The sequence below is a fragment of the Grammomys surdaster genome, unplaced genomic scaffold (genome assembly GCF_004785775.1).
Source record: "Grammomys surdaster isolate TR1022 unplaced genomic scaffold, NIH_TR_1.0 125368, whole genome shotgun sequence".
NCBI lineage: Eukaryota > Metazoa > Chordata > Mammalia > Rodentia > Muridae > Grammomys > Grammomys surdaster.
The window spans coordinates 719,365-747,234 of record NW_021620240.1 but is presented as its reverse complement, the minus strand read 5'-3'; the positions used below and the strand labels follow the sequence as shown (position 1 = coordinate 747,234).

Sequence of the window (27,870 nt, the reverse complement as noted above, 5' to 3'; positions counted from 1 at the left end):
AAAGCAACTATACTTTCTGAAACCGTAAATGGAATTTAACAAGCAAGTCCTCTCCCATGCATCGCTCACCTGGTGGCTTGAGTCCTCGGCACTCTGCTTGAGAAAGTCCTCTAGCTCCTGTTTCTCTTTCATTGTCTTCTCTAGTTGGTCATTAGCTTGCCTGAGCATTAACTGCAGTTTTTTCACCTATATAATTTAAAAAGTCAAGCAGAGGAAGCAGTTGGATTTTTGCTGCTGTTGTTAATCCAGAGCCTCATGCGTGCTAGGCAAGGGCACTACCACTGTGCTACACCCTCAACCCATAACTCTTTTGTGAGTTAAAAAAATCTTTGGGGGAGGGGAATTATCAATACAGAAAAAAAAAATGAGCGACCTCAAGAATTATGTAGTGCTTTACAGTTAGCAACAGCTTTTCACATACATATTCTCGTTTGAAAACCTTTTCCCAGCTAGGTCCCTAGGATTCAGAAGAACTTTAATCATTTTATAAAAAGTGAAATTATAATGCTTTTCCTATTTAAAAGCAATTATGCCTCCATGTTGCTAGGCTTCAATGTAATTCCTCTAATTATCTCCTCTCCTCACTGGTCTCATCCTGGCCTTCCTGTGCAGCTTTCTCACACTAGCTTATAAACTCACACGCCAGTCATGTGTCCTCGAACAACATACCATTTTCTTTCATGACTCTGCACATTTCCCCCCTTGAAAATAAATATAATATAATATAATATAATATAATATAATATAATATAATATAATTATAATATATATATATATATATATATATAGGCTTTTTCGAGACAGGGTTTCTCTGTGCAGCCCTGGCTGTCCTGGAACTCACTCTGTAGACCAGGCTGGCCTCGAACTCAGAAATCCACCTGCCTCTGTCTCCCAAGTGCTGGGATTAAAGGCATGCGCCACCACTGCTCAGTGAATATATTTTCTCCTTCCCTAGTTCTTCTCCCAAGTGCTGCCTTTCCTGAACCTACAGCTAAGCTACACACCCTCCTCTAATCTAGATGTTCATCTGTAGGAACAAGACAGACTGAACTTATACTTGTAATGCTGAAAGCTCCTTTTGGGCCAAAGCCATCTTTCAGCTGTATCTGAATTGCTAGGATCCAGTAAAACACCAGGCAAACAAGAGGCATCGACAGAAGTCTACACGAATAACTAAGGAATCCAAGACAGCCCTTTCCCAATTGGGAGCCTACCATATTATCTTAGTTTTTTTAAGTAGCTTTAAAAATCCACCTGTAAGCTTCCAATTAAAATAGACTACAGATGAGGAACTGAATATCAGTGACACCTGAAAATACCAGATCTTTATTCTAACCTTCAGTTCTGATGGCAAAGGCAGTAAGTAATCCAAAGAAAAATATTCCTTTCCTGACACATTCTCACAAGGCTAGGCTACTCTTGTTAAATGCTACACTGTTACCAATGTCCCACTCTTCCATTCTGTATTTGGAAAAGAACTTTACCCTCAAGTCCAGTAGTCCAAGCCTGCAGAAGCTTAACTTCTATGCCCTACAAATCACCATTAATTAAGTCAACAAACTTACAGCAAACAGGCAGTAAGCAACAAATTCAAATTCTGGTCACCCTGACATCCGGCTGGCTTTTCCAGTCAGAGGCTACAGAAAATTTTACCCCCTCATACTTCTACCATTATGTTCACTGTGAGGATGAGATCAGGCCAGCATCAGGCTTAAGTGTTTGGGTAATGGGGTGCAAAGAAAGGCTAAGGTGCTGTTAGCACCTCTGAGGGCTAAGTTGGCTGGTATAGTGTCGGCATGCTAATGAAGAATGGATATCCAGAGTCCTACTGGGTTCTCATTAGAAATTAGCTGCCACTGTTACCACTATATGTGCTAGATTATTCCACAGATATACACTTCATAAAGCAGACAAAAAAAAAAGAAAAGACAACTCTGTGGCCCTAATGAAACTCACCTGGTCTCTTGTTTCAGCTTCCTGAATCTGAATTCCTTGTAACTGTTTTTCATAATTGGAACACATATCACAACGTCTACCAAGCTTATTTCCAGCATTATGTACCTGAAGGGCACCAAAATTACCACATATCAGCCAAAACAAAATAATTCTGTCTCATACTCAAGGAATGAACTCACATTCTTACCAGAGTTACTCTAATGCACAGCACAGAGTTAATATTTCAAAGATTTACAGGAAAAAATTAAAATATAGAGTCAGTCAGATTCTAAAAGTTGTAACCTCTAGTACAAGTATGGTAGAAAAACAAGGGACACAACTTAGCACCGATGGCCAAAAACACCATATTTGAAGAACACAGAAAGCAAATGAGGTGCTACACCATGCATTCACTACTACCTAACCAAAAGGAGGAAGAAAAGAAAGGCAGCACCAAGACCCCCATCACAAGCTCCTGGAAGCAGCATGTTCTTGACATGTCTAGCACAGTTTAAGGACAATGTATTTAGGTTTAGCAGGCTGCTGCACTTACGGAATGCTTCTTTTCAGAGAAGAAGCCCTGAGAAAGGAAAGCACTAAGACCAGAACACCTAGATTCTAACGCAGGTTTTGCTCACTCTCTCTGAGCCAGTTTCTGTAACTGAGCACAGCACAGCTGTGATCTGCCTGTCTCATTTATGATCAGAAAGCTCAGAGATGAGGTATGTGAAAGGGCTTGGCATCTGTAAAGCAGTGTGCAAATACAGCTTACGTTCCTTCCTGGTTTTGTGTTTTGTTTTGTTTTGTTTTGTTTTGTTTTGTTTTGTTTTGTTTTGTTTTGTTTTGTTTCCAGATAGGGTTTCTCTGTGTAACAGAAACCTGGCTGTCCTAGACACATTTTGTAGACGAGGTTGGCCTCAAACTCACAAAGAGTTTGGCCTCAAACTCAAAAGGTTGTCTCTGACCCCTGAGTGCTGGGATTAAAGCCGTGTGCCACCACATTGAGACTACTTAATATTCTTAACACCTAATCTTTACATTTAAAAAGTATTTTGAGAAAAATTACTTTTCCTCAAAGGTGCCTTTTTTTCCTCTCCCATGTTTGCCAATCTTCCTTAAACCCTCACACTTGACCAGTTCTACATTTTATAAAAGGAAAGGAAAAATGCGTGAGTCATAGCATTCACTCAGCTTCAGTAAACTGAAAACTCAAATTCAGGCTGTTCTGTGATGCTTGTTAACACCACTGGCTAGCCAGCTTCCTGTGACAGTCAGATAGAACAGATAAAGCAGACTCGACAAGGGGTGGGTATGTGCTAACACATTCTTGCTGGCAGCACAGGCCTGCGCTGACTCCAGGAACTATCTCCTGAATCAACAATGGATAGCAAGTTACCTAATTCCTCCAGAGAGAAGAGAGCAAAGTGTAGGGGTGCACACCTACAATCTAAGCGCTGGTAAGGTGCAGGCAGGAGGATCAAGAGACAGCTTCTGAGTTTCAAGGTCATCTTCCCTGTATAGTAAGTTAGGGCTAGCTTGGACTACATGAAACTTTGTCTCAAAACAAAGAGAGAACAAAAGAAACAAGGTCAAAATATCTCACCTCTTTCTGCAGGAGATTCCATTCCGTCTCACTCACTAAGCGGTAACCACTGGGAGATACATATGCACTCTCCATACTTTGGGTGACACTGGAGAGGAGGGATGCTGTCTCCTCCTGCTCTGGTGTCATTGCCTTAATTGCTCTTTCTTGATCTTTGGTTAACATAAATCCACTTGGCATCTGTAGTGACCCAAGGGACACAGTATCAAAGTTCTCAGAAACAGAATCTGCTCCAACCAGTGGTCCAAAATCCGACTCATCCAAATTCCCAGCAGATTTTGCTTTGTAGTTATAGCCTAAAGCTTTGGATTGCAAAGAGCTTGAGGTTCCCAAGCTGTCTGTAGACTGAGCTCTTCTGAGTCCATCTTTAAACATGTCATTGTCTGACTTACTGAATGGATCTCCAGATGGTAACAGCAAGTCTGCATCTAAGGAATGGACTGACCCATGGGTGCTGTCTAAATGCTCCTGAAATGTGAAAAGACATTATTTTCAAGTTAGATAATTCTCTGAACTCCCAAAGAGAATAACCACCATGTAATGCACACACACACACACACACACACACACACACACACACACACACACGGCCACACATTAAACATAATCAATTTGCTGCCTTCATATAATCACTTAACCACTTATCAAGTAAGTAAATCTCTTCTATATGCTGGGTACTACTCAGGAACAGGTTAGACATTTAAACAAAATACAACTTCTAATTTTAAGATGTGTACAGTTTCTTGAGAGTTTAAGCAAACAAACAGGCTCTTATAATACTGTACAGAACCATACAAGATAGAGATGAACTCATGTTCTAGGACCTTGAGGAGAAACATCTGGTCAAGAAATGAGCTGGCAAACATCACATGCAGCTCAGTGTACAGACACATACAAGGAAAATTACATATAATAACATTACAGTGTTATTTAGTGAAAACATTTATATCAGCAAAAAATAATAATAACCAATTTGGTAAGTGGTATGTTAATCATGTTTATTCTATAGTTCATTGTGTTTTGGCATCTTGGAGTCCTGTCTAGCACTAACTACTGCCTGCTTAGGGACATGTAAATCCAACACTCTCAGAACCTATAACCCCAAATTTCACCAACCCATTACTTCCCCTGCTCCAAATCACCCAGGAACAGGTAGATCCCAAACAATTAAAGCAATTCCTATGAACCACAGGCTGCCAGAATTATTCAAACGAGCCAGTCCTAGGTTTCTCTGTGTGCCTGTACGGCATGCCATGGCACTCTCTCATTTCTAGGAACCACATGGGATGGCGATGCACAGCAGGGGCACACGCCTGTTCAACACATACCGGGCTTGAGAGGAAAAAGACAGAAAAATGTAATAGCAAACTGTTCCAAAGATACTGCCCTCCTCATACTGCCAGCCACCTCATAAATTAAAACCTGGTCACAAAGTAGTAGGGAAATGGCCAAAGAGCTTATGGTACATTTATATTAAAATTCTATTAAATGGGTTTAAAAATTTAAGGGTGACAAAACCTTAAAGTAGATTTAAGCAAGTAGGAATGCTCATAAACATGCAGTAACAATATAGTGTATTTGCCAAGTACCAGTCAGGCATGATGACGTGTACCTATAATCCCAGCACACAGAAGCTCAAGGTCAGCCTGGGCTACATAAAGGTCTGTCTCAAACAAAATAAAGCAAAACAAACAAGTAAAATAAGTGGGAACATATTTATGTTATCCTGGGAAAGAATACAGAGATAGAAGATTGACACAAAAGTACAAAAATAAAGATGACATAAGGTTGTTTAAAAATACTAAAATATTAAATGTCCTCAGCAATAGAATAAATCTAAGTCTCCAAGTATTCCATATTGATTGTAATTTACCAGCCAAATTATCATGAATCTAAAAATAAAACAATTATATTCAAACTCATGAAACAATTATAGTCAACACTGAAAATACAAAATATCAGGTCTGAAAGTAGAAACATACACACACACACAGAGAAAGAGAGAGGGGGGAGGGGCTGACTCTCTCTCTCACTAACTCAGTGGGGATGTGGGTTGCAGAGAACTGAACCTAGAACCTCACGCATGCTGGCAAAGCACTCTACCACTGAGTGCATCCCTCAGCAGAAGGTCTAAAATATATCTTAAAGGCTGGGAAATAATATGCATGGTAGTCGAAAGCTATTAAAACCAAACAAAAATAAGAAAAATACTTCTTTATAAATCACACATTCTCCAACATTGCTGGGTAGATTACTGCATGATGCAAATGCCATGTAATATCTGGCTGAACACGAAGACAGAGACATTCTCCTGGGATTCTAAGTATTAAAAAATGCAGAGCATCCCAGCACTTGGGAGGCAGAGACAGGGGGATTTCTGAGTTCCGAGGCCAGCCTGCTCTACAGAGTGAGTTCCAGGACAGCCAGGGCTACACAGAGAAACCCTGTCTCGAAAAACCACAAAAAAAAAAAAAAAAAAAAAAAAATGCAGAGGAAAATCAGCCTAGCACCCCTTGGTGTGTGCTCCAGAACAAACAACAAAAATGTACAAAAACAATGGCATCATACTTTTCAGTGTCTGCCAGAATTTTAAAAAACAAAATTTTTTAGCGCCAAGCGATCAATAAAAATGAAAATGTAACTGTACTACACATGGCTCAGAGTAAATCTGTAAACTAAACAGAAACAAGACACCTGTTAGGCAAATATGTTCACATGAACTACAACTTGTTCACCAGCTGGGAAAGAAGGTGAGAGTTAGGGAGGTGTGTATGATCGAAGTCTCCACCTTTCAAAGACTGGATATCAGACACAGGGCCTTACACATGATAAGCGAGCACTCAACCACTGAGATGTAGCTATGGTTCTTATGAGAATGAAATTATCAGCAACAGGGATGACACAAATAGGACTTCCTATATGAATCACAAGCAGTCAGGCCTAATTGTACTGAAGTTAAGAACAAGAGGTAAAGCTAGAACGGCCACGCAACTGGAAGAGGAGGATCCTTAATAGACGTTACTTCCTTTACTAAAGAGGGAGCATCAGCATGAGCTGGGAAGGATGAACAGAATTTTAATAACCAGAAAGAGGAAGGCAGGCATTCCACATTAAGGAACCAACAAGTGAGGGGGACAGCTTGGCACAAGAGAATGACCATATGGCTATAAGATTTTTTTCTGGCCCAAGAAATAACAGGTCAGTGGGTAAAAGTACTTGCCACCAAGCCCAAAGACCTAAATTCGATCCCCAGGTCCCACAAGATGGAGGAAAAAAACAGTCCTCTGACTCCACATGTATGCTAAGGTGTCTCCAGACCCCCCAATACTAAAGTAAATATGTTTGTTTATAAAAAAAAAAAAAATCCTTCTTGGGACTGAAAAAGAAAATGGCCCAATGGTTAAAAACACTTGCTGCTTTTATAGAGGACCTGAGTTTGACTCCCAGAATCCATGTCAGACACCTCATAACCACTCCAGCTCCAGAGGATCTGATGTCTTCTAGACAGTGTGGGTACATGCACACACACATACAAACTCTCATTCCCATACATAAGTGTGTCCACACACCCAATTTAAAAAATTAAAAAGAAAGAAAATTCTTGCCGGGTAGTGGTGGTGCACGCCTTTAATCCCAGCACTTGGGAGGCAGAGGCAGGTGGATTTCTGAGTTCGAGAGTTCGAGGCTAGCCTGGTCTGCAGAGTGAGTTCCAGGACAGCCCGGGCTACACAGAGAAACCCTGTCTCGAAAAACCAAAACCAAAACCAAAAGAAAATAAAAATAAAAATAAAAATAAAAATAAAATAAAATAAAATAAAATAAAATAAAATTCTTCTTTCAAGTGGTTTCAACAGTCTACACAACTATCTACTCAGTGACGTAGGTCCAGGTGGTCAGTGGTGCCTGTGTACTGGTCAGAGTGGTCTGACTGCAACCATATTTAAAGAACCAGACAGTACTGAGGGTGTAGCAGAGGAGGAAAGTTAAAGGTAGAACACTCCACGCAGAAGCCCTTGCCATAAGGTGGGTGTGACTGACAGACCACAGGCTTGACACCTGACATTTGCACTTCTGAGCCTCTGTTTTTCCCCCTTCCCAACAACTTCACTCTTCCTCAAAACGTCAACGTAATCTGCCAAAGTTTACCTTCTATCCTCAGAACTTATGCCCTAATACTGGAATTGAACAAGTGGCAAGCCTCTGAAATCAACCCAAATGTTCAGGAAGCTGAGGAAAGAGTAACCTTGAGAGCAAGGCCAGCTTGAACTATACAGCAAGACCCTGTCATTCTCCCCTCCAAAAAAACAAATATTTAGCAATATTTATAATTCACATTAAAAATAGACGCTAGGGCTGGAGGTGTGGTTCCCCGGTAGAGCACTCTTCTACATGTGTTTGATTCCCAGTACCCACTGAGATTTCCCGACCATCTGTAATTCCAGCTCCAGGGGATCTAATGTCCTCTTATGGCCTCTGTAACACTGCATGCACATGGTATAGACATATATGCAGGCAAAAGACATTTAAATATGTATGTGTGTGTATATATATGTGGATGTGTTTGTATGTATGTATGTATATAAAAGATTATACATATAGCATATATATGTAAAAGGACATCAGGCAACTCTTGAGAAGTCTTATCCTTCCCCCTTTCTATTAACTCTGTAGTTAAATCTGATATTTAAAAAAAAAAAAAACAACTTCAATAATCTTCCAATTCCACTTCAAAACAAAACCAAAAGAACATCATTTAGAAACCTGTCCTGATGTATGACATTTGAATTAGCAGTAAAGAAATACCTAGTAACTTTAAATGGTAAATGAAACCAGTATGTTTCAAATAGTGTTAAAATGCTGTAAGAGCAACTACAACAACAGAAACGGCTGACGTTTATCTCATTTTCATCTACATACTTTCCACACAAACAAGGTGCCCTGGTTATTATTTTATCAAGTCGACACAAGCTAGAGTCAATTGGGAAGAGGAACCTTCAATTCAAAAAAGATGCTCCCACTAGGGCACTTGCCTGTGGGCAAGCTTGTGGGACATTTTTTAATTAATTGATGTACAAGGGCCCAATCCATTGAGCTGTCAACTCTGGGAAGGTAGTTCTGGCTGTACAAGAAAGCAGGCAGAGTAATCCATGAGGAGCAAGCCAGAGCCACATTCCTCCGTGGCTTCTGCATGAGTCCCTAACATCCCGCTCCTGTCCTGAGTGTCTGCTCTGACTTTCTTTGATGATGGAGTGTGACCTGAAATTTGGTCTTGGTGTTCAATCACAGCAATCAATACCCTCACTAACCTACACGGTGACTGACTGCTGTAGAAATAAGCTAAAAATTATGAATTTATGTATAAAAATGTTTTAAATTCCTTTGAGTCTTAGACTCCAGAAAGTCTCTGAGCTCAGCCTCTCCTACCCAACACGTAGAATAACTGTAGTCATGGATTCACTTTACCTCTTCATTTGATAATGGGGTTGAAGATTCTTCTTGAGTTAAAGCACACACTACTGGTATTTTCACTTCTTCTTCAGTATCTGCTTTCTTGGTATCTTTTCTCTTATTGATCTTTTGTTGTTCATCCTCCTCCTAAAAGTTAGAAAGAAAAAGCATCATTTAGTTACTTGGGTAATCTATATGTAAGCATCATATAGTTCTTCCACCACTCAAAACAAGAGCAGAGATCTTTATAAGAACTGAAAACTGGACAAGAGAGTATTTGTTCTGTATTCAGTAGAAGGGCCTCTGGTTATGACAAACACTGTACTATACTATAAGCACAAAGTAAGCAAATCAGAAAGCAACATTTAAGAAAGCACACTGTATGAAAGTAAGACAAACAAAAGAAAAGCAACTCCCTGTTCCAGATAATCCAAAACAGGAAAACTACATAGAATAAATCTTATCTCACCATGGAAAACAGAAAGTTATTCTGACATCATAGTCCCACTGAAAATATGAGCAAACTCTGGTACTACCAGAGGGAGCTGTAATCCCAGCGGCCCAGAGGTTGAATCAGGAGTCACACACTGAAGGCCAGGGTGTGCTACACAGTGAGACTCTATCTAATAAAACTAAAAGAAGAAAAGAAAGAGGAAAGTGAGAGAGGGAAAAGATAGGATATGAGGGACGTATATAAAACAACAAAAGGATGCCCAAAGTCCAAATAATGACCCGTTCAACAAAGATAAATGTACCATTTCTGTCTCGTGAGGAGAACAAGCATAATAACACAAAAGGACACACAGAGTTCTGAAGGAGGAGAAAAATACAAATTGGTTTTTGTTTCATTTAAGAGAGCCAGCAAGGGGAACCCAAAGGATATAACTTCTAGAGCTGAATCTCAAAAGACAGGAAGATGAATTTGCTCACTGAATGAGAGAAGGCCACTAAGGGCTCCAGGAAGAAACGATGCATTTGTAAGACAGAGACCTACAAGACTAGGCCTGTGGTGGAAGAGCACAGGGCTGACCAGACTGACACATGGACAGGTATGTGAATAGTGAAGGCCAGGAACAAAAAGTGGTAATTAAGTAATTAAATACTAGATTGAATTGCTCAAGCATGGGCACTACCATTGCCATCACCTTTCTTTGCTTGCTTCCTAATCTACAACAGAAATGACTATGTAATGCCTGCCTCATAAAGTTTTTGTTTGCTGAAAAATTGCTTTATAAAGCCTCACCACGATGCTAGCTAACATAGTAAGTATTAATGAAGGGCTTCAACAATCATCTTTAAAGTAAAAGACTGTTTTAATGAGATTAAAAATCTTCACTTTAGTGCTGGAGACATGGCTCAGCAGTTAAGAGCACTGACTGTTCTTCCAGAGGTCTGAGTTCAATTCCCAGCAACCACATGGTGGCTCACAACCATCTGTAATGGGGTCTGATGTCCTCGTCTGGTGTGTCTGAAGACACCTACAGTGTACTCATTACACTGTACATACATGAAAAAAAAAACAAAACAATAAATAAATAAATAAAATAAACAATTCTTTTAAAAAAATCTACACTTTAAGCATGAATTTAAAATCAAAATTAAAATAAAAACAGAGAAACAAAATCTAACCTAAGTCACATAGAACATTTTAAAATATTTTACTACCTAAAAAAGCAGACAACACTTTTAACAGTTAGTCCAGGGAAATAATTGGTACACATACACACTATGCCAAAGAATACTCATTGTGATGCTCTCTGAGATGGAGAAAGCACAAGAGTGGAGGGAGCTCTAGATGTCCACTACAGAGAAGATAAAATCAATTATGGTTGCTATGCTACCAGTTAACAAGAGTGAGACAGAACTGGAATATAAACAAACCCAAGATAATGCTTATGGAAAAGCAAGGTATAAAATAATACTCAAAAGTATGTACAAGTTATATGGGGAAGGCAATACTAACTACATGGTCACAAATACACAGAACTAATCTAGAAGACACTACCAAACTGATGATGAAGTTACTGGAAAGAGTAATGTGCTTGAGCACTTGATATTATTTCATTTGTATTTCAAAATATGTTCATAGGCTTATTCATTTTATTTTACGTGTTTTGCCTACATATATGTATGTGTGCCATATGAGTGCTAGTGCTCTTGTAGGTCAGAAGATGGCATCAGAACAAGGCATCTGATCCCCTGAAACAAGAGTGAATGGTTGTAAACTACCATGTGGGTGCTGGAGCAACAAGTGCTCTTAACCAAGGAGCCATCTCTCTCTGTTTTTTTTTTTTTTTTTTTTTTTTTGGTTTTTCGAGACAGGGTTTCTCTGTATAGCCCTGGCTGTCCTGGAACTCACTCTGTAGAGCAGGCTGGCCTCGAACTCAGAAATCTGCCTGCCTCTGCCTCCCAAGTGCTGGGATTAAAGGCGTGCGCTACCACTGCCCGGCCAAGGAGCCATCTCTTAAGTACCTCACTTTGTATTTAAAACAAGCACCTTTTTCTATGAGAAAGTATTAGTGTTTCATTACTCATTATTCAGTGGGGTTGGTTGGATCTCACTACCTAACCTGGGCTGGCCGTGAAATCATGATTCTCCTTTCTCTGCCTCCTAAGTCCTGGGATTTCATGTGTAGGCCACTACTCTCAGCCTCTACCCTAATATATATTGGTTTTTCAAGACAGGGTTTCTCTGTGTATACCCTATTATATTTTAATCAGACTTTTAAAGCAAGGTCACCACGAATATAGCCTACTCTGAAAACTCAGAAGTCCTAAGAGAACTACATATTACTGAGAAAATGTTCTCAGAAATACAGACAGCTGCACCCTTCACTCACCAAAGGTGATTTCTAAATCAGTTTCTTCACACATGAGATAATGTATAGGGCCGACAAAGTCCTCCCAATGGTTTGCTTGGGTTTGAGCAGAGTTTTGCTGCCCTCAGAGTTTTCATTCTCCAACTGTACACCATGGACCAGTTCTGTAAGTGTGTGCCCCCACATCTGGATTGTAAGTGTGTGCCACCACATCTGGGTAGCTACTAGATTTTTTTCAAAGTGACATTAAAAATAAAATCACTAAGAGAGATTTTGCACAATGGGGCAGCATCTGCCTAGCATGAGCAAGACCCCTCAGTCTGATCCCCAACATCACAAATAAATGATAATAAAGTGTCATAAAACATCTTGCTCCAGATTAGGTTAACCTCCAACATACACACTACAATACACACAGGAGCATGATTACTGACCAGGATACCTAAGAAACAACTGTCTGGGGCTGGAGGGACAGCTCATCATTTCAGAGTGCCTCTTGCTCTTGCAGAGGACCCGAGTTTGGTTCCAATATCCACATCAGGAAGTTCACAACCGATTGTTAACTCCAAAGGATCTGTGCTCCCGGGTTCAATGTGCACTAAAGTAAACATCCCTCCCCCAAAAGACTCACAGACACAAATACACAGAATGAAAAATAAAATCAATCGTTTTTTAAAAAAGAACCTATTCACCTGATCTTTCTTCTTCAGTTCTTCAACTTGTCGGAGCTGCTCTGAAGTTAACACAATCTCCATTCGCTGCATGTCTCTCATAAGCAAACGCTGAGATTCCAGAAACTGGTCATTGGCCTTCTGCCATGTATGCTTTAACTGGTTGTGTTGTTGTCGTTCTTGCTCCAAGAGATGGCAAACTGTTTAGGAGCGCCACCCCCACCCCCCAATCAAAAACACTGTATTTTAATGGTAGGCAATTTCTTTAGCATAGGTCTACTGCAAGTCTGGCCAGCATTCTATTCTGTGAGTTGGCCTTATGACTGACCCCAAAGAGCAATCTACAAGTAAATATAACAACTATTCCCACACCACCCCTCGAAACCAAAGTCACCCAACTATGCCCTTAGGAACAGACAAACAACTCCTGTGCTTTCTAAGTTTTAGAAAACCTGAAAACATTTTAAAAAATGTTAAGACTTGCTTTACTGCAGGACGTAGAGTTGTTATTATAGTTATGGTAATTATCTCTATGCTCTCTTGGGATAACACATGATATACCATGCACAAACTTAATATTGAGAAAATGCACTGTTTTAAAAGTCTTCAGAGGTTCACTCACAACTCATATGATAAAGCATGGCCTCTGTAGAATAGAGTCTCTATGGCCTGCCAAAGGTCCACCGCTCTAGTACCACAGTTTGTTTACTGTCTCCTGCACACTGATTTGCTGAACTAGCTTGGGAGGGTGGGGACAAGGGATGGGACTGATTCACTGTGTAGCCTACGAACTTCTCTGGTGTGCGCCATCATCACACCTGCTGAACCACTTTGCGTTCACACCCATAGCTGTAGCCAGAGGTCTGTTCCAGGCTTCACAAAACACTTAAAACTTGACTTCAGAAAGCAACAACAACAAAAATATTAAAAGTAAATGTTAAAGGCATCATGTGACCATGACTTCTTTCAGCTGGGTATAATGACCTAAGTCTGCAGTCCCATCTAATAAGGAGCTTGGGAGTTCAGGAACAGTCTCAGCAACTTCTGCCTCCAAAACTATTTTTAAAAAGATTTATTATTACTATTTTTTAATGTGAGTACACTGTAGCTGTCTTTGGACACCCCAGAAGAGGGCATCAGATCCCATTACAGATGGTTGTGAGCCACCATGTGGTTGCTGGGAACTGAACTCAGAGATGTCAGTGCTCTAATCGCTAAGCCATCTCGCCACCCAAACTAGTATTTCTTTAAGTGCCGCCCCAACAATTTTTTATATATACTGTATTGTTTTGATTTTGGTTTTTCAGGACAGGGTTTCTCTTTGTACCCTGGCTGTCCTGGAACTCAGTCTGTAGACCAAGCTGGCCTTGAATTTAAGAGATCTGTCTGCCTCTGCCTCCTTAGTGCTGGATTAAAGGTGTGTACCACCACCATCTTTTGTTTTTGTTTTTGTTTGTTGTAGTTGTTTTGTTGGGATTTTTGTTTGTTTGCTTGTTTGTTTTTTGGTTTTTCGAGACACAATTTCTCTATGTAGCCCTGGCTGTCCTGGAACTCACTCTGTAGAGCAGGCTGGCCTCGAACTCAGAAATCCGCCTGTCTCTGCCTCCCAAGTGCTGGGATTAAAGGCATGTGCCATCACTGCCCAGCCTGTTTTTATTTTTAAAAGAAACCTATCTATAGGACAAGAAGAACTGACCACTCTCTGTTAGTGATCCTGCCCCATCTCAATCCACTTCCCAGCAGGGCAGCTGTATGGTGCTCTACCCCACAGCTGTTGGGTATGACTGCTGGACAGATCTAGTCTCTAAGTGAGACGTAACCTGCTGTTAGGCTATTACACTGCTTCGCAATTTTTATCTCTTTTCTTCTCTTTACAAGATACTCTTGGCCTGGAGAAATGGCTCAGTGGTTAAGAGCACTGACTGCTCTTCTAGAAGTCCTGAGTTCAATTCCCAGCAACCACATGGTGGCTCACAACCATCTGTAATGGGATCTGATGCCCTCTTCTGGGGTGTCCAAAGATAGCTACAGTGTACTCATATATATAAAATAAATCTTTTTAAAAAAAAGGACACTCTTATTTTTCCTTTATTTCTTATTATATTTTAATTAGTTATTTTGTGTATATAGTAGATTATATGTTTGTAGAGGTCAGAGGACAACTTGCAGAACTCACTTTCCCCTCCTACCATAAGGACCCTCAGGTCATCAGGCCGGGCTACTCAACCACCCACCCCAAGATACTGTTTGGATGTGCTATGTATCGGTATAGAAATTAATAGAGTTTTTTGTTTTAATTGCTTGTTTTTTTCAGAGCTAAGGACCAAATCCAGGGCATTGTGCTTCCTAGGTAAGTACTCTACCACTGAACTAAGACCCCAACAACCAAACCTTATTGCTTTTATTTCCTCATTTTAATGACAGATACTGTTCATTTTATATACATATACATATGTTTTGTAATATCAATGACTATTTTAGAAAGTTTCAGAAAGGATATGACACAAATTTTAAATTTATCTTAATCAAATTGAGAATTCTCTTTCTTTTGAACCCCACTGACAGTATAGGTGTCTGTGTCTGACGTCAACAGCACATGTAAAAGACTGTTTCCTTGAGGTTAAAACCCAACTCAATGATTGGGATACTTTCACAACATTTTATGTAGCAATCCCTTAGGGATATATTATTTCAGTTTTCAACTATAGGGAGGGGAAAGCTGGCTCGTATATAATCCTAAATTGTTCATATCTCTATTTTTCACAGCATTTGATAAAAGTATTCAATATAGGATTCCACTACAGACCAAATTCTATATACTAAAACATGCTCCTAATAAAATTTCAAATAGATTTATTTATTTGTACAAGAAAATAATAAGAGGAGGCTGAGGATTCAGCTCTGAAGTGTTTGCCTCTCTCTTTTTTAAAAGTTACAACTTTAGAGTTCGAGGCCAGCCTGGTCTACAGAGTGAGTTCCAGGACAGCCAGGGCTACACAGAGAAACACTGTCTCAAAAAAACCAAAAAAAAAAAAAAAAAGTTACAACTTTATTCTTACTACTCACTAACTTAATTTTGTTATTTCTTTCTATTGTACTATTTTTATAAAGTGTAGGTAACAAACCACAGGAAGCTAACTATACATACCACAACCATTACCAACAGAAATTACAATTGTTTCCATATTTTGGTGTAGTTTCTACAGATGTCTTTTGGGAGTGTGGGGGAATGAGGTCTCTACCTCACACTGGATTCCAACTTGATAAGCAGCGACTGGCGATGACCTTGAACTTCTGACTCTCCTGCCTCTAGGCCCCAGTGCTGGGGCAGAGGCATATGCAAGCAGTCTCAGTCTTTATTCACTTAACGCTCATGAGGATCTCAGAATCGCAGTTGCTAAATGAGCTACTTATATCTTATTACTTTGTGTGTCGAGGAAGCAGCAGTTATCACTGTGTATCTCAAGTGTTTGATTTTGTAATTTTTTCTTTTGGTTTGTTTTGGAGGAGCTTTATTTGTTTGTTTGCTTACTTTAAAAAAAAGAGAGAGAGAGCCTCAGAATTTGAGAGAGAATAAGCCTTACAGGAGAGTTAATTTATAGGGAAAAATAAGAGAAAAATTATGCAATTATATTATGATCTTAAAAAGTAGAAGAAATTATTTTTCAAAGTATTGTATTTTTAATTGTCAATGATGTATACATAAGTGGGTATGATTATATGCACACAAGTGCAGGTGCATGCAGAGGTCTGAAGAGGGCACCGGAAATCCTGGAGCAGGAGTTAGAGGCACGTACGAGCTGCTCATCAAACTCCTCCAAGATGTCCTCTGTAAGAACAGCAGTGCTCTTAACTGCTGACTCGTCTCTTCGGCCCATGCTTGTTTGCTTTTGAGACAGAGTCATACTCTAGTCCAAGCTGGTCTCAAACTAACGATTCCTTTACTTCAATTCCTCAAGTGTTAAGATTATAGGTGTGAGGCACCACACCTAAGCCCAGTTGCTTCTTAATTTTTTTTTAACTTATGGAAATACAGAGTTCACTGTACATCTTCATTAGTGAAATCAAAACTGTCCCTAAGACAGCTGTACTACATGAGAAGCTCTCTACCCCACTCTCATTTTTGCTAATCCACTTCCTTTTGAATACCATGCAGACTTTAAGCATCATTATGGCCTGCCCAGAGCTCATGCCTTGTAAAGTTATTGCTGACATAGTGGTGGAAGGAGAGGCCACTTAACAATCCAAATTACTTTAACAACTTTCATAAAGGCTTTCAAACTGACTATAAAGCTTAAATGAATCACTAGCATGCTGCATTGATGATTTAGGATATGATACTGTTATTAATCGATATGAATTTTATTTACACAGTTGGAATAAAGTAAAAATATACACAACATATTTATTTACCTTCATGCAGCTCTTTCCTCAATTTCTCGGCATCTTCCTGTAGAACGGATTTCTGAGTGTTTAAAACAGCTACATACATCTCCAGATCAGTCCTGCAAGACTTCTCAGCCTCCAGATAATGATTCAGTTCCTTAACCTGAAAATATAAAGCTCAACTTTACAACCCTGGTAGAAATGGCAAATAAGGTAAATATCAATGGCTATATTTTAAACATGAAAATAGAATGCCGGGTGGTGGTGGCGCACACCTTTAATCCCAGCACACTTGGGAGGCAGAGGCAGGCGGATTTCTGAGTTCCAGGACAGCCAGGGCTACACAGAGAAACCCTGTCTTGAAAAACCAAAAAAAAAAGAAAACAAATTTAGAAAACAACAAAATTGACAGATGCTAGCCATAATTCTTTAGGTTAAATATATAGTTAAATTATATGTAGTTATTTTATACCATGCATTTCAAAAAGGTAATTCTAATTTTATGTACAGAGCAATGCATGCATATGCTTGTTCTTCTTTTTAGCAACAAAATTATGATTTACTTGTGTGTGTGCATGCACACAAGTACATTTGTATGAGTGTACATATATGCATAGGTGCACAAAGCACATATGTATGTAAATTAGACAACTACAGGTGTCATCCCTTAGGTACCAGCTACCTGGGAGCTTTATTTATTCTGTTTTTGAGATAAAGTCTGTCATTGACCTGGAACTTACCTAGCGTGTAGGGTGGCTACACATTAGGCCCCAGTTATCTACCTATCTTCTTCTCCCTAGTGCTGCAATTACTAATACAACCACCACATCTGGGTTCTTTTCACTCTATAGGTTCCAGGGATTGAAGTCCAGCCTTCATTCTATCTCCTCAGTCCCTCAGCTCTCCTTTTAGGTAAGATAAAAATGGCTTCATACTCTCACAACTTTCTTTGATTTCTGGGGAGGTAATTCCAATGCTTTACATTTTTAAAATGGACTCATTTTGATCAATACATACAGAAGTTAAAGAAGTTAAGACATCGAGATGGCTCAGCAGGCAAAAGGTCCTTGCCCCTAAGACTAATGACCCGAGTTTGATCCAGAGAACCCACATGGTAGAAGGAAAAGCCACTGCCTACAGTTGTCCTCTGACCTCCATATGTGCATCATGGCAGTTTTTCAAAAAAGAAGTCATGATGTAAAAGATAATAATCACACAAACTTGAAGGCAAGTGCAGAAAAATTTTAAATCCTATCTTTTCATAATATACTTCTTGTTTTAATACCCAGATTGGTAACAACACAGCCTACATAGCTAAAACAGACAAAACCAAAATAAAATACAATATTACTAAAAAAAAATGTCTTCTAAATATTTATGTTTACTCCCTTAGAATAATGTTCCTTTTAGGATCTTTTTGTGGCAGGTGGTAGACTCACAACTGGGCAAAGTATTGAGATAAAGTTAATGTTGACTGCAAACTCCTAAATGGTACATCTCTATCTCCCTTCTGAGGGCTCTTGAAGAAAAGGGGAACGAAAGAATGTGAGATCCAGAAGAAAGGGAGGAAAAATGCTGTGAAAATGTCCTTAGGGCAGGAAACGGCTGCTGCAGAAGAGCTGTCACTACCTGCAGAGGATTAACCCTATCACCATTCTGTCAAGAAGGGCCCCTGCACTCCCTGAGGGTTTATATGCAGTTAGTGGTTCCTGGAGGAGGAAAAGACATTTTCTTTAGTGGTGTAGCTACTGGTAAATCACCTCTGCTCCTGGAATCATCCATACTAAAACTCACTGGCTCACAACAACGTAAGAACACATGTAATATTTGCATCATCTTGTGATTTTTCCCTCATCTCTAGATACTTTATCTGATTACTCTGTAATCAGAGTATTAGGCCCATAAAACACTAATTCTTTGAAATTTGGTATTTATGACCTTATTTTTTGAAGATACAAAAGGAAAAGATAAATATAACGTTGAAATAAAACAGTGTATCCGAAAAAAAAAACCATAGTGTATCTAGAAATAATAACACTTTCCCCTATTCATTACCTGAAACATGTTCTAATTTGAATGTGTATCTTTGTAAGGTAAACAGTCATACTGTCCATATTTTTTTTCTTCTTTTTGGACCCTTACCTCCCTTATTATTCTAATTTTACAGCTGAACAACCAAAGAATAGTAAAAATAAGAAATCTGACCAAGTCATCTAGGTTACTAAATGCTGAGCTTTTGACTACTGAACACTTATTCTTTATTTATTTCTAATCTTTTTGCTGCTGTTGTTGAAACTTTTTTTCTGTGTATGTGTGTGCTAATGCTCAGAGACCAGAAGATGGCACCAGATCCCTAGGAAGTAGAGTTACAGAGGGTTGTGAGCTGCCATTAGGTGCCGGGAAACAAACCTGGTTTTATCTCTCTAGCTCTTATCTCTTAGTTTTCCATCTTAACCTATTTTATCTTATACTTGCTTACATCAGTTTTCATTTGGTTAAATTTACACAGTGTATTTTTATGTATCCCTTTCTTTTCTACTTTTCTGTCGAGACAAGATCTCACTCTGTTGCTTAAGCTAATCCCAAACTCACAGCTATTTTCCTACCTCAGCCTTCTGAGTGTAAGCCATTAGGCGTGGTTTATTTCTTTATGATTGATCTTACCTTGTGTTTAGTTATATGTCATATAAAAAACACAGAGTCATCTTTTGTTTGTGTGTTTGTGTGTGTGTGTCTACATGAGTGCTCTGAGCACACGGAGGTCAGAGGACAGCTTCCATGAGTCCATTCTCTCCTTCCAATGTGTGGGTTCAGGAAACAGAACTCAGGTTGTCAGGCTTGGTGGTAAACACTATCTGCTGAGTCATCTTCATGGACCTAGATTCCTAAAATTTGATCTGACCATCTTGTAGAATATATTAACTTATAGTTACTAATACTGATACATTTCCATTTGTTTCTACATTCCTTCCTTATACATTTGTGATCTTTTCCATTTGTCTTGTTTTAATGAGTTTATTAGCATATATTACTCACACATAATAATGGGTTTCATGATGGTATTTCTTACATATAATATACACTTGCACTTTGATCACATCTGCTCCGTTGCCCTCTCTTGTTCCACTCCAGTCTTGTTGACCCCTTTTCTCTCCATATAGCCCCTCTTCTACTTTCATGTCTTTTTTTCCTTCCTGTGACCGAGTATGTTGTTCACAGGAGCCTGAGTGAGTCTGAGTGTGGGATCATGGGGACATTATCACTGGTTATACCACAGAAGAAAATGTCTCTTCCTCATCCACCAATCATTAACCCCATATAAATCCTCATGGAGGTATGAACACAGTGCACCACTTTCCTTCTGAAATAGCATTTATTAGCAATCCAATCCTGCATAAGAATCACACCTACTATGTGTTCAAGAATTATATAGACATGACATGGCTGCAAGTCAGCATTCTACCTGCACCCCTTCTTTTAATCATCTCTTACATTCTCTTACACCTCTTCTTCTCAGATATATTTTCAAACATTTCTATTTAAAGTAAGGGAGAGCAGAGTTGGGGCACATGCAAATGAAAAGACAACTTTTGGGGGTCAGTTCTCCTTTTCATCATATGGATAGCAGAGATTAAACATGGGTCATCAGGCATAAAGACAAGCAACTTTATCTGCCATATCATTTTGCTGACCCCATTTTCTTTTTTTTTTTTTAAAGATTTATTTATTTATTTTATGCATATGAATACACCACCACTGCTCTCTTCAGACACACCAGAAGAGGGCACCAGACCCCATTACAGATGGTTATGAGCCACCATGTGGTTGCTGGGAATTGAACTCAGGACCTCTGGAAGAACAGTCGGTGCTCTTAACTGCTGAGCCATCTCTCCAGCCCCTGACCCCATTTTCTTTTTGTCCTTTTAGTACTGAAGATAAAACCCAGACCTTCGTGTACACTAGACAAATATCAGCACTTAACGACAACTCTAATCTCTTATTTTCTTTCATTACTAAAGAATTTCCTTAGCGGTAGAGCACTTGCCTAACATACTTCAGTGAGGTCCTAGGTTCAACCTCTAGCACTAAAAACAAGACATAAAAACTTTAACACCCCATTAATAGTTCCACTTCATTTTTTGATTGGTTTGGCTTTTTAAAGGCAGCATCCATGTAATCCAGGATGGATGTAAACTCACAACAGAGATGAAGATGAACTTGAACTTCAGGTCCTCTTGCTTTGAAATCCTACTATGAGACATCAGTCACCATGCTTGGCTTATTCAGTGCTGAGGATCAATCTCTTGGCCTTGAGCATGCTAGAGAGGCACTGCACCAAGAAGCCACATCCAGCCATGCTGTGTATATGGCCAATAGGAGGTGCACCCTTCTCTAAACAATCTCTAGAACCAGGATGAGGAAATAGTCAACTATAAACAGCTTCTTCTCCTTGATAAGAAAACTAAGGCTAGGAATGTAGTTCAGTTGTCAGAGTTCCCAGTCTAAAGCCCTGATCTCCAGAGTCATATAAAATAGGCATGGAATATACAGCAAATTAAAGGTCAGCCTGGGCTACATGAAACCCTGTCTTATAAAAATAAACCAATAAAGATAACTTGTTAAAAGAAAAAAAGATAGCCAGGCAGTAGAAGTACACACTTTTAATTCCAAGACTCAGGAGGTAGAGGTGGGCACATCTCTAAGTTCAAGACCAGCCTGGTCTACAGAGCAAGTTCCAGGAGAGCCAGGGCTACACAGACCAACTTTGTCTCAGTAAACCATGAAGGGGAGTTTAGGAAGGAAAGTGAGAGAAAACTGAAGTTGAGTCTCACTTGGATAAAATGAGCAACTGAACACCAGTCTTCATTCATGAATAGGCATCATCACTGAGGGTTTAAATAACCAAAGGCCAAATTGCCATAGAGGGGGTTTGCTTTCATTTTGTTTTTCTGAATTTAAAACAAAAAATAAGATTCTTAAGATGCAAGGCAAAAAAAAAAAAAAGATGCAAGGCTAAATGACTTCCCAGTATCACTTCTTTTTTTTTTTGGTTTGGTTTTTCGAGACAGGGTTTCTCTGTGTAGCCCTGGCTGTCCTGGAACTCACTCTGTAGACCAGGCTAGCCTCAAACTCTCGAACTCAGAAATCTGCCTGCCTCTGCCTCCCAAGTGCTGGGATTAAAGGCGTGTGCCACCACCGCCCGGCCCAGCACCACTTCTTAAGCAATCTTAATTTTGTTCCTGGCATTGGATGGGTAAGAGCATCTTACAACCTTTGAGGCCTCCAGCTCTTTAATCTTGTCTTCTGCTTCTGTCAGTTTATCTTTCAGAGCTGCAATCTCCTTCTCCATGGGCATCACGACAGAACGAAGCTTTTCAGCATCCTCTTGGGCCTATGATTGCAAAGAATTAAATGCAACAACTTACTAATTGATGGCTTTTCTAAGAAACTCTGGTCTACCTATTTGCTAAAAATTAGTATTACAACTAGAGTATACACTTTATTAGCATTCATAAGATTAAGTACCAATTCTTCTTTTCTTCAGGTTTTTTTCTTTGAATTTTTCTTAGCATGTTATTCACTGTATTTACAAAATAATGGGCTTCAAAACTGCATTTCTTTCTGGCCCATCACATACTTGACCGCATTGTACCAGCCATCACCCGTTTCACTCTCCAAACTCTTCCTTTACCCAGATCCCTCCCTTGTCTTGTCTTCTCTTCCTTCTCTTCTCTCTCTCTCTCTCTCTCTCTCTCTCTCTCTCTCTCTCACACACACACACACACACACACACCCTAGATTCCTAGATTCCATATACAAGATGAGATAGTACAATAGTTGTCTTTTTGAGTACAGCTTATTTTGTTGATATCTGATATTTGGTCCTAGGTTCCAGCAAATAACATGCATGGTCTTCTTTATAACAGAATAAAGCTTCACTGTGTGGCTAGGGATATGGCTCAGCACTTGATAAGATAAGAGCATGCACATGATAAGAGCATGCACTGCACTTCCACTGGACCCAAGTTCAGTTCCTAACACAACATGAGTGTCTGACAACTGCCTCTACCTCCAGTTCTCAGGGCCAATTCCATTTTTAAATCGTTTATTACTGTGAATGTCAAGGTATAATTATGGTTTTCCCAAATATTTCACTCAGAATTTGACAGTAAATAGAGAAAGAGATTCACTGTAACATATCTGATTTCTTTACTGCTCATATTTAAGACGTAGAATCAAGAGCTGGGTCAGAGGCAAGGGGAGTCATTCAAGTGGAACCTACTCGGGTCTGCATGTCAGATCTAGGTCGTCCAGAGCTACAGAGTGGGATTCTGCCTCAAAAAGTAAAAATAAACACATTTAGTTCCAGTGCTCAAGAGGTACAGGGAGGTGAATCTCTGTGAGTCTGAAGCCAGCCTGGTCAAGATAGCAATGATGTATTGGGATTATTTTGTTAACTTTGACAAATATAACATATTATATGGTAAAATGCTAAGAAAACTGGGCATGAAGTATATTGAAATGGTACAATATCAAACATTTTTAATATTTAAAAAATCCTCCTAAAAAATAAAATTTAGAGCTGGAGATATGGCTCAGAGGTTAAGAGCATGTATTGTTCTTGTGGAGGACCAAAGTTTTGATCTCCAGCACCGACATCAGGCAGCTCACACCATCTGTAACTGTAGCTCCAAGGGATCCGATATCTCAGGTCTCTGTAGGGACCTGCATTCATATATATGTACCCTACACAGATACAAACAATTTTTTAAAAAACTAAAACAAAACGTATAGAAGCCTTGGAGCTGACTCAATCAGTACAGGGCTCACTACACAAGAAGCATGAGGTCTAAGTTCGGACCCATGTAGAAAGCAAAGTGTAGTTGTTGACACTTGTAATGCCAGCACTGGGAAGCAGAGTGGGATTCTAGGAGTCCACTGGCTAGTCAATCTAGCCCAAGTAGTGAGCTTCAGGTTCAGTGAGAGATCTTGTCTCAAAAAGTAAAGTATCAAGGTGGGACGGATGGCTCAGTGAGGATTGCTCTTCTAGAGGTCCTTAGTTCAACTCCCAGCAACCACATGGTGGCTCACAACCATCTGTAGTGGGATCCGATGCCCTCTTCTGGTGTGTCTGAAGACAGACAGTGTACTCATATACATAAAATAAATATATATAAAAAATGATAAAAAAAAAAAGTATCCACTGTGGTGGTGGCACTGAAAAGACAATATAAAACTCCATTTGTCCCCATTTAAGGACCCCATTTGCTCCATTTTGAGGACCAGGCCTGATTTCAAAATAGACCATAAGGCACCAGCTTTAGAACTAGATCATGAGTCCCAGAAACTAGGTCATAAGACACCGGCTCTAACAACAGACCATAAAATCCAGAACAAGATCATAAAACCCCCTCCCAAAGAACAGCCTGGGGATAACCACAAAAATGGGAAATATTTTATCTCAGAATGGACCATCTGTGCTGGGTGGCCCTATTTCATCACATGATTGAACGCTCATGACATAGGAATGAAGGTAGACCACTGATCATCTGTAAACCTCTAGCACCCATCAATGAAATTTTAGAGTATCTAATCCTTCTAGAGAGTTCCTTGGTTCCCTATAAGAAGGCCTGCATGCTGTTGTCTCTACAGAATAAATACTCTGTTTTTGCATACTACCTGAGTCTGGGGTCTTCCTTTAGCAATTTTTGGACCCTTAAAGCACATGCTTTTAATCTCAGCATTTGGGAGGCAGATCTCTATGTCAAAACCAGCCTGGTCTACATAGAAAGTTCCAGACCAGCCAGGGATGCAGAGACCCTATCTCAAAAAAAGAAAGAGAAAGACAAAAAAAAAAAAAAAAAAAAGTAGATCGAAAAAGGGATGGGAACTAGGAGTTGGAAATAAGTATGACCAAGATACATTGTATGCATGTATGAAACTGTGAAAGACAAAACAAAGATAAATCTTTTTTTGTTTGTTTTTTTGTTTTGTTTTGTTTTGGTTTGGTTTTTTGGTTTTTTGTTTTTTTTGTTTTTTTGTTTTTTGTTTTGTTTTGTTTTGTTTTTTTGAGCGAGACAAGGTTTCTCTGTGTAGCCCTGGCTGTCCTGGAACTCACTCTGACCAGGCTGGCCTCAAACTCAGAAATCCACCTGCCTCTGCTTCCTAAGTGCTAGGATTAAAGGCGTGTGCCACCACTCCCTGGCGATAAATCTTAAATTATAATAAACGTCATACATTTAGACAATGAAATACTATTGGAATACTATTCAGCTATGAAAACCAAAGACATCATGAACATAATGGGCAAATGGATGGATCTTGAGAATATTATACTGAGTGAGGTAACTTAGTCTCAAAAGGACATGCTTGATACGTATTCACTTGTAAGTGGATATTAGCCATAAAATACAGGATACTCATGCTACACTCTACAGACCCAACGAAGCAAGAAAGGAAGGAAAGAGGGTACAAGCAAGGATGCTTGAGCCTCACTTGGGAGAATGGAATGGTCGTGGAAGGCAGATGGAGGAAGAGAACCGGATGGGAGAAGGGCTGGAGAGGGAAGTGTAGAGGTTCAAAGTTAGGTATGGAGAGGGGTAGAGGGAATGGACATGGCCTGGATCTAGGCCTCCCAGCAGATGTGCAGTTTGGTCTTCATGTGGGTCCCAAACAACTGGAGTGGGAGCCAGGTGTTGGTGGCGCACGCCTTTAATCCCAGCACTTGGGAAGCAGAGGCAGGCAGATTTCTGAGTTCCAGGACAGCCAGGGCTACACAGAGAAACCCTGTCTCGAAAAACCAAAACAAAACAAAACTAAACAAAAAAAACTGGAGTGGGAACTATCTTAAAAGCTGTTGTCTGTATGTGGGATATGTTCTACTAGCTGGGCTGCCTTGTCTGGCCTCAGTAGGAGAGGAAGCACCTAGCCTTGCAGAGACTTTGAAGTGCCAGGATTAGGGGCATAACCAAGGTGCTCCCACCCCGCTCAGAGGAGAAGGCAAAGGGGTCACCAGGAGAGAGACAGTGAACAGGATGTAAACTGAATAAGTTAAAGCAGTGACTTGTCTGCAAGATATACTGGTGCAACAGTGGCAAAAATTATATAGAAGTACCACCCACTCCCACCACCACCCTCACCCCTGTCCCAACTGAATTTAAAGCCCATATCATTTTAGATAGAACCCATACCTGACACTGCTAAAGTGGCCAAGAACCTGGGACTAAATAGGTCATTGGCCTAGGGGAACACTTACTACTATTATTCTGCTAAAGAAACACAGCCATAAAATCACTCTAACAGCATATTGCTATATCCACAGAACAGTGCATCATTCAACCCTCTTCAGAGAAGCTTCTTCTTTCAGATAAGAATTATTAACAGAAAAACCCACAACTGGACAAGAGAGTGAGAGACTTTGGAGCACTCAGCCCTAAATAGGATGTCTTCATCAAACCCCACCCTGTGAAGACTCAGGTAACTATGGAGACGAGCAAGAAGTAGTAGTTAACTCTAAGAAAACAGTATCTTGCCGGGCAGTCGTGGTGCACGCCTTTAATCCCAGCACTTGGGAGGCAGAGGCAGGTGGATTTCTGAGTTTGAGGCCAGCCTGGTCTACAGAGTGAGTTCCAGGACAGCCAGGACTACACAGAGAAACCCTGTCTTGAAAAACAAAAACAAACCAAAAAAAAAAAAAAAAAAAAGAGAGAGGTAGAGGAGAGAAAACTCCTGACACTTACCTCTAGCATCACATGCACACACACATGCAAAATAAATTTTATAAAAATAAAAGCTAGTTTAAAAATTAGAACTTTTTTAAAGTGGCAAAGAATATGATTATAGAAGTAATAATTACACATTTATATAAAGAATAGAGCAAGAATTACTAGGCAAAGATCATTATTAAAATTTTTTAAATTTTAATTTCAATTATTCTATGTTCTTAAATACACATATGCATTATAAATTCACAAAATAATTTCTGTAATCAAAATATTTAAAAGCTCTTTAAAATATTCTCAATGAGGGTCAATCAGCTGGCTCAAGATTGTCTTCTCCCATTGAGCCTGATGACCTGAGTCAGGACCTACATGGTGGAAGATAACCAACTCCTAAAAGCTGGTTTGAAACTGATCTCCACACACATCCACACACAAAATAAATAAATATTTTTAATGTTCTCAGTGTTAAAATGTCTCTGTCATTTAGTTGCCTGTGTTAAAGTATTGTAAGGTATTGTTCAGGCATAATATATGTAGCATTTGTCATAGAATCAAGGTATACTGAAAAAAATTTAGTGTTCTAAAATGATGTTTAGACACAGTAACAAGCAACATCTCTCAACCAACATGAACTCACTGAGCATCTATGTGCTAGAGACCATCCCACACACTTAACACACACAATAAAGACAACACCTCACAGAGCTCACACACTACCCAACAAGAAAAAGCAGTAAACAAACACAATAAAAGGTGAACTCTGTTTTATGAGGAAATATACTGTGCAAAGAAAAACCTGAAGCAGGGTACAGAAAACCAGGAGAGTCCTGAAAGCTCAGAGGAAGAGGCAGATAGGCTGTAATCATAAATAGAGGTAAGGAGAGCCTCATGAAGAGATGACATCCCATCAAGGATCTAAAGACAGTAAAGCAGTCAGTCACATTGCTGTGGAGGGGAGGGGAAAGCACTGTCTAGTGCATAAGGAACTCCTTCAACACAAAGAAAGCACATATTCAACTTCCAGTTCTGCAGCAATACTTTTAAACACTTTGCTTTTAGACTCAAGCAATTCTAATTCTGTAAGTGAATGATATTCCTGCATACCTTTTTCATTTCATTTTCTAAATTTTCTTCCTCTTGACCTTCAGACAACCTTCTTCTTAAGTCAGCTATTTCCCGCTCTGCAGATTCTCGATACTGTGCCCACTGCGCTCGCTCCTGCTCCAGCCTCAGGTGAAACTGATGCTCATAGTCACGGACTGTCTCTACAAAACATCACATAGTCC

The 27,870-nt window shown here is 39.6% G+C and overlaps 1 protein-coding gene across 4 annotated transcripts in view; it reads right to left on the bottom strand.

Moving 5' to 3' along the window:
* The window catches only part of Rabep1 (rabaptin, RAB GTPase binding effector protein 1), a 91,695-nt gene that overhangs the window by 25,003 nt on the left and 38,822 nt on the right, over window positions 1–27,870 (bottom strand). For 2 of the 4 annotated variants that reach the window (XM_028785958.1, XM_028785957.1), the window contains 8 exons: window positions 27,689–27,849; window positions 22,135–22,254; window positions 16,890–17,025; window positions 12,498–12,676; window positions 9,002–9,133; window positions 3,539–4,006; window positions 1,957–2,061; window positions 70–186 (listed from right to left, as the gene is read on the bottom strand). In XM_028785958.1, coding sequence (XP_028641791.1) covers window positions 70–186; window positions 1,957–2,061; window positions 3,539–4,006; window positions 9,002–9,133; window positions 12,498–12,676; window positions 16,890–17,025; window positions 22,135–22,254; window positions 27,689–27,849 — 1,418 coding nt within the window. The remainder of the gene's footprint in view (window positions 1–69; window positions 187–1,956; window positions 2,062–3,538; window positions 4,007–9,001; window positions 9,134–12,497; window positions 12,677–16,889; window positions 17,026–22,134; window positions 22,255–27,688; window positions 27,850–27,870) is intronic. The other 2 variants (XM_028785960.1, XM_028785959.1) reach the window with 2 other exon arrangements.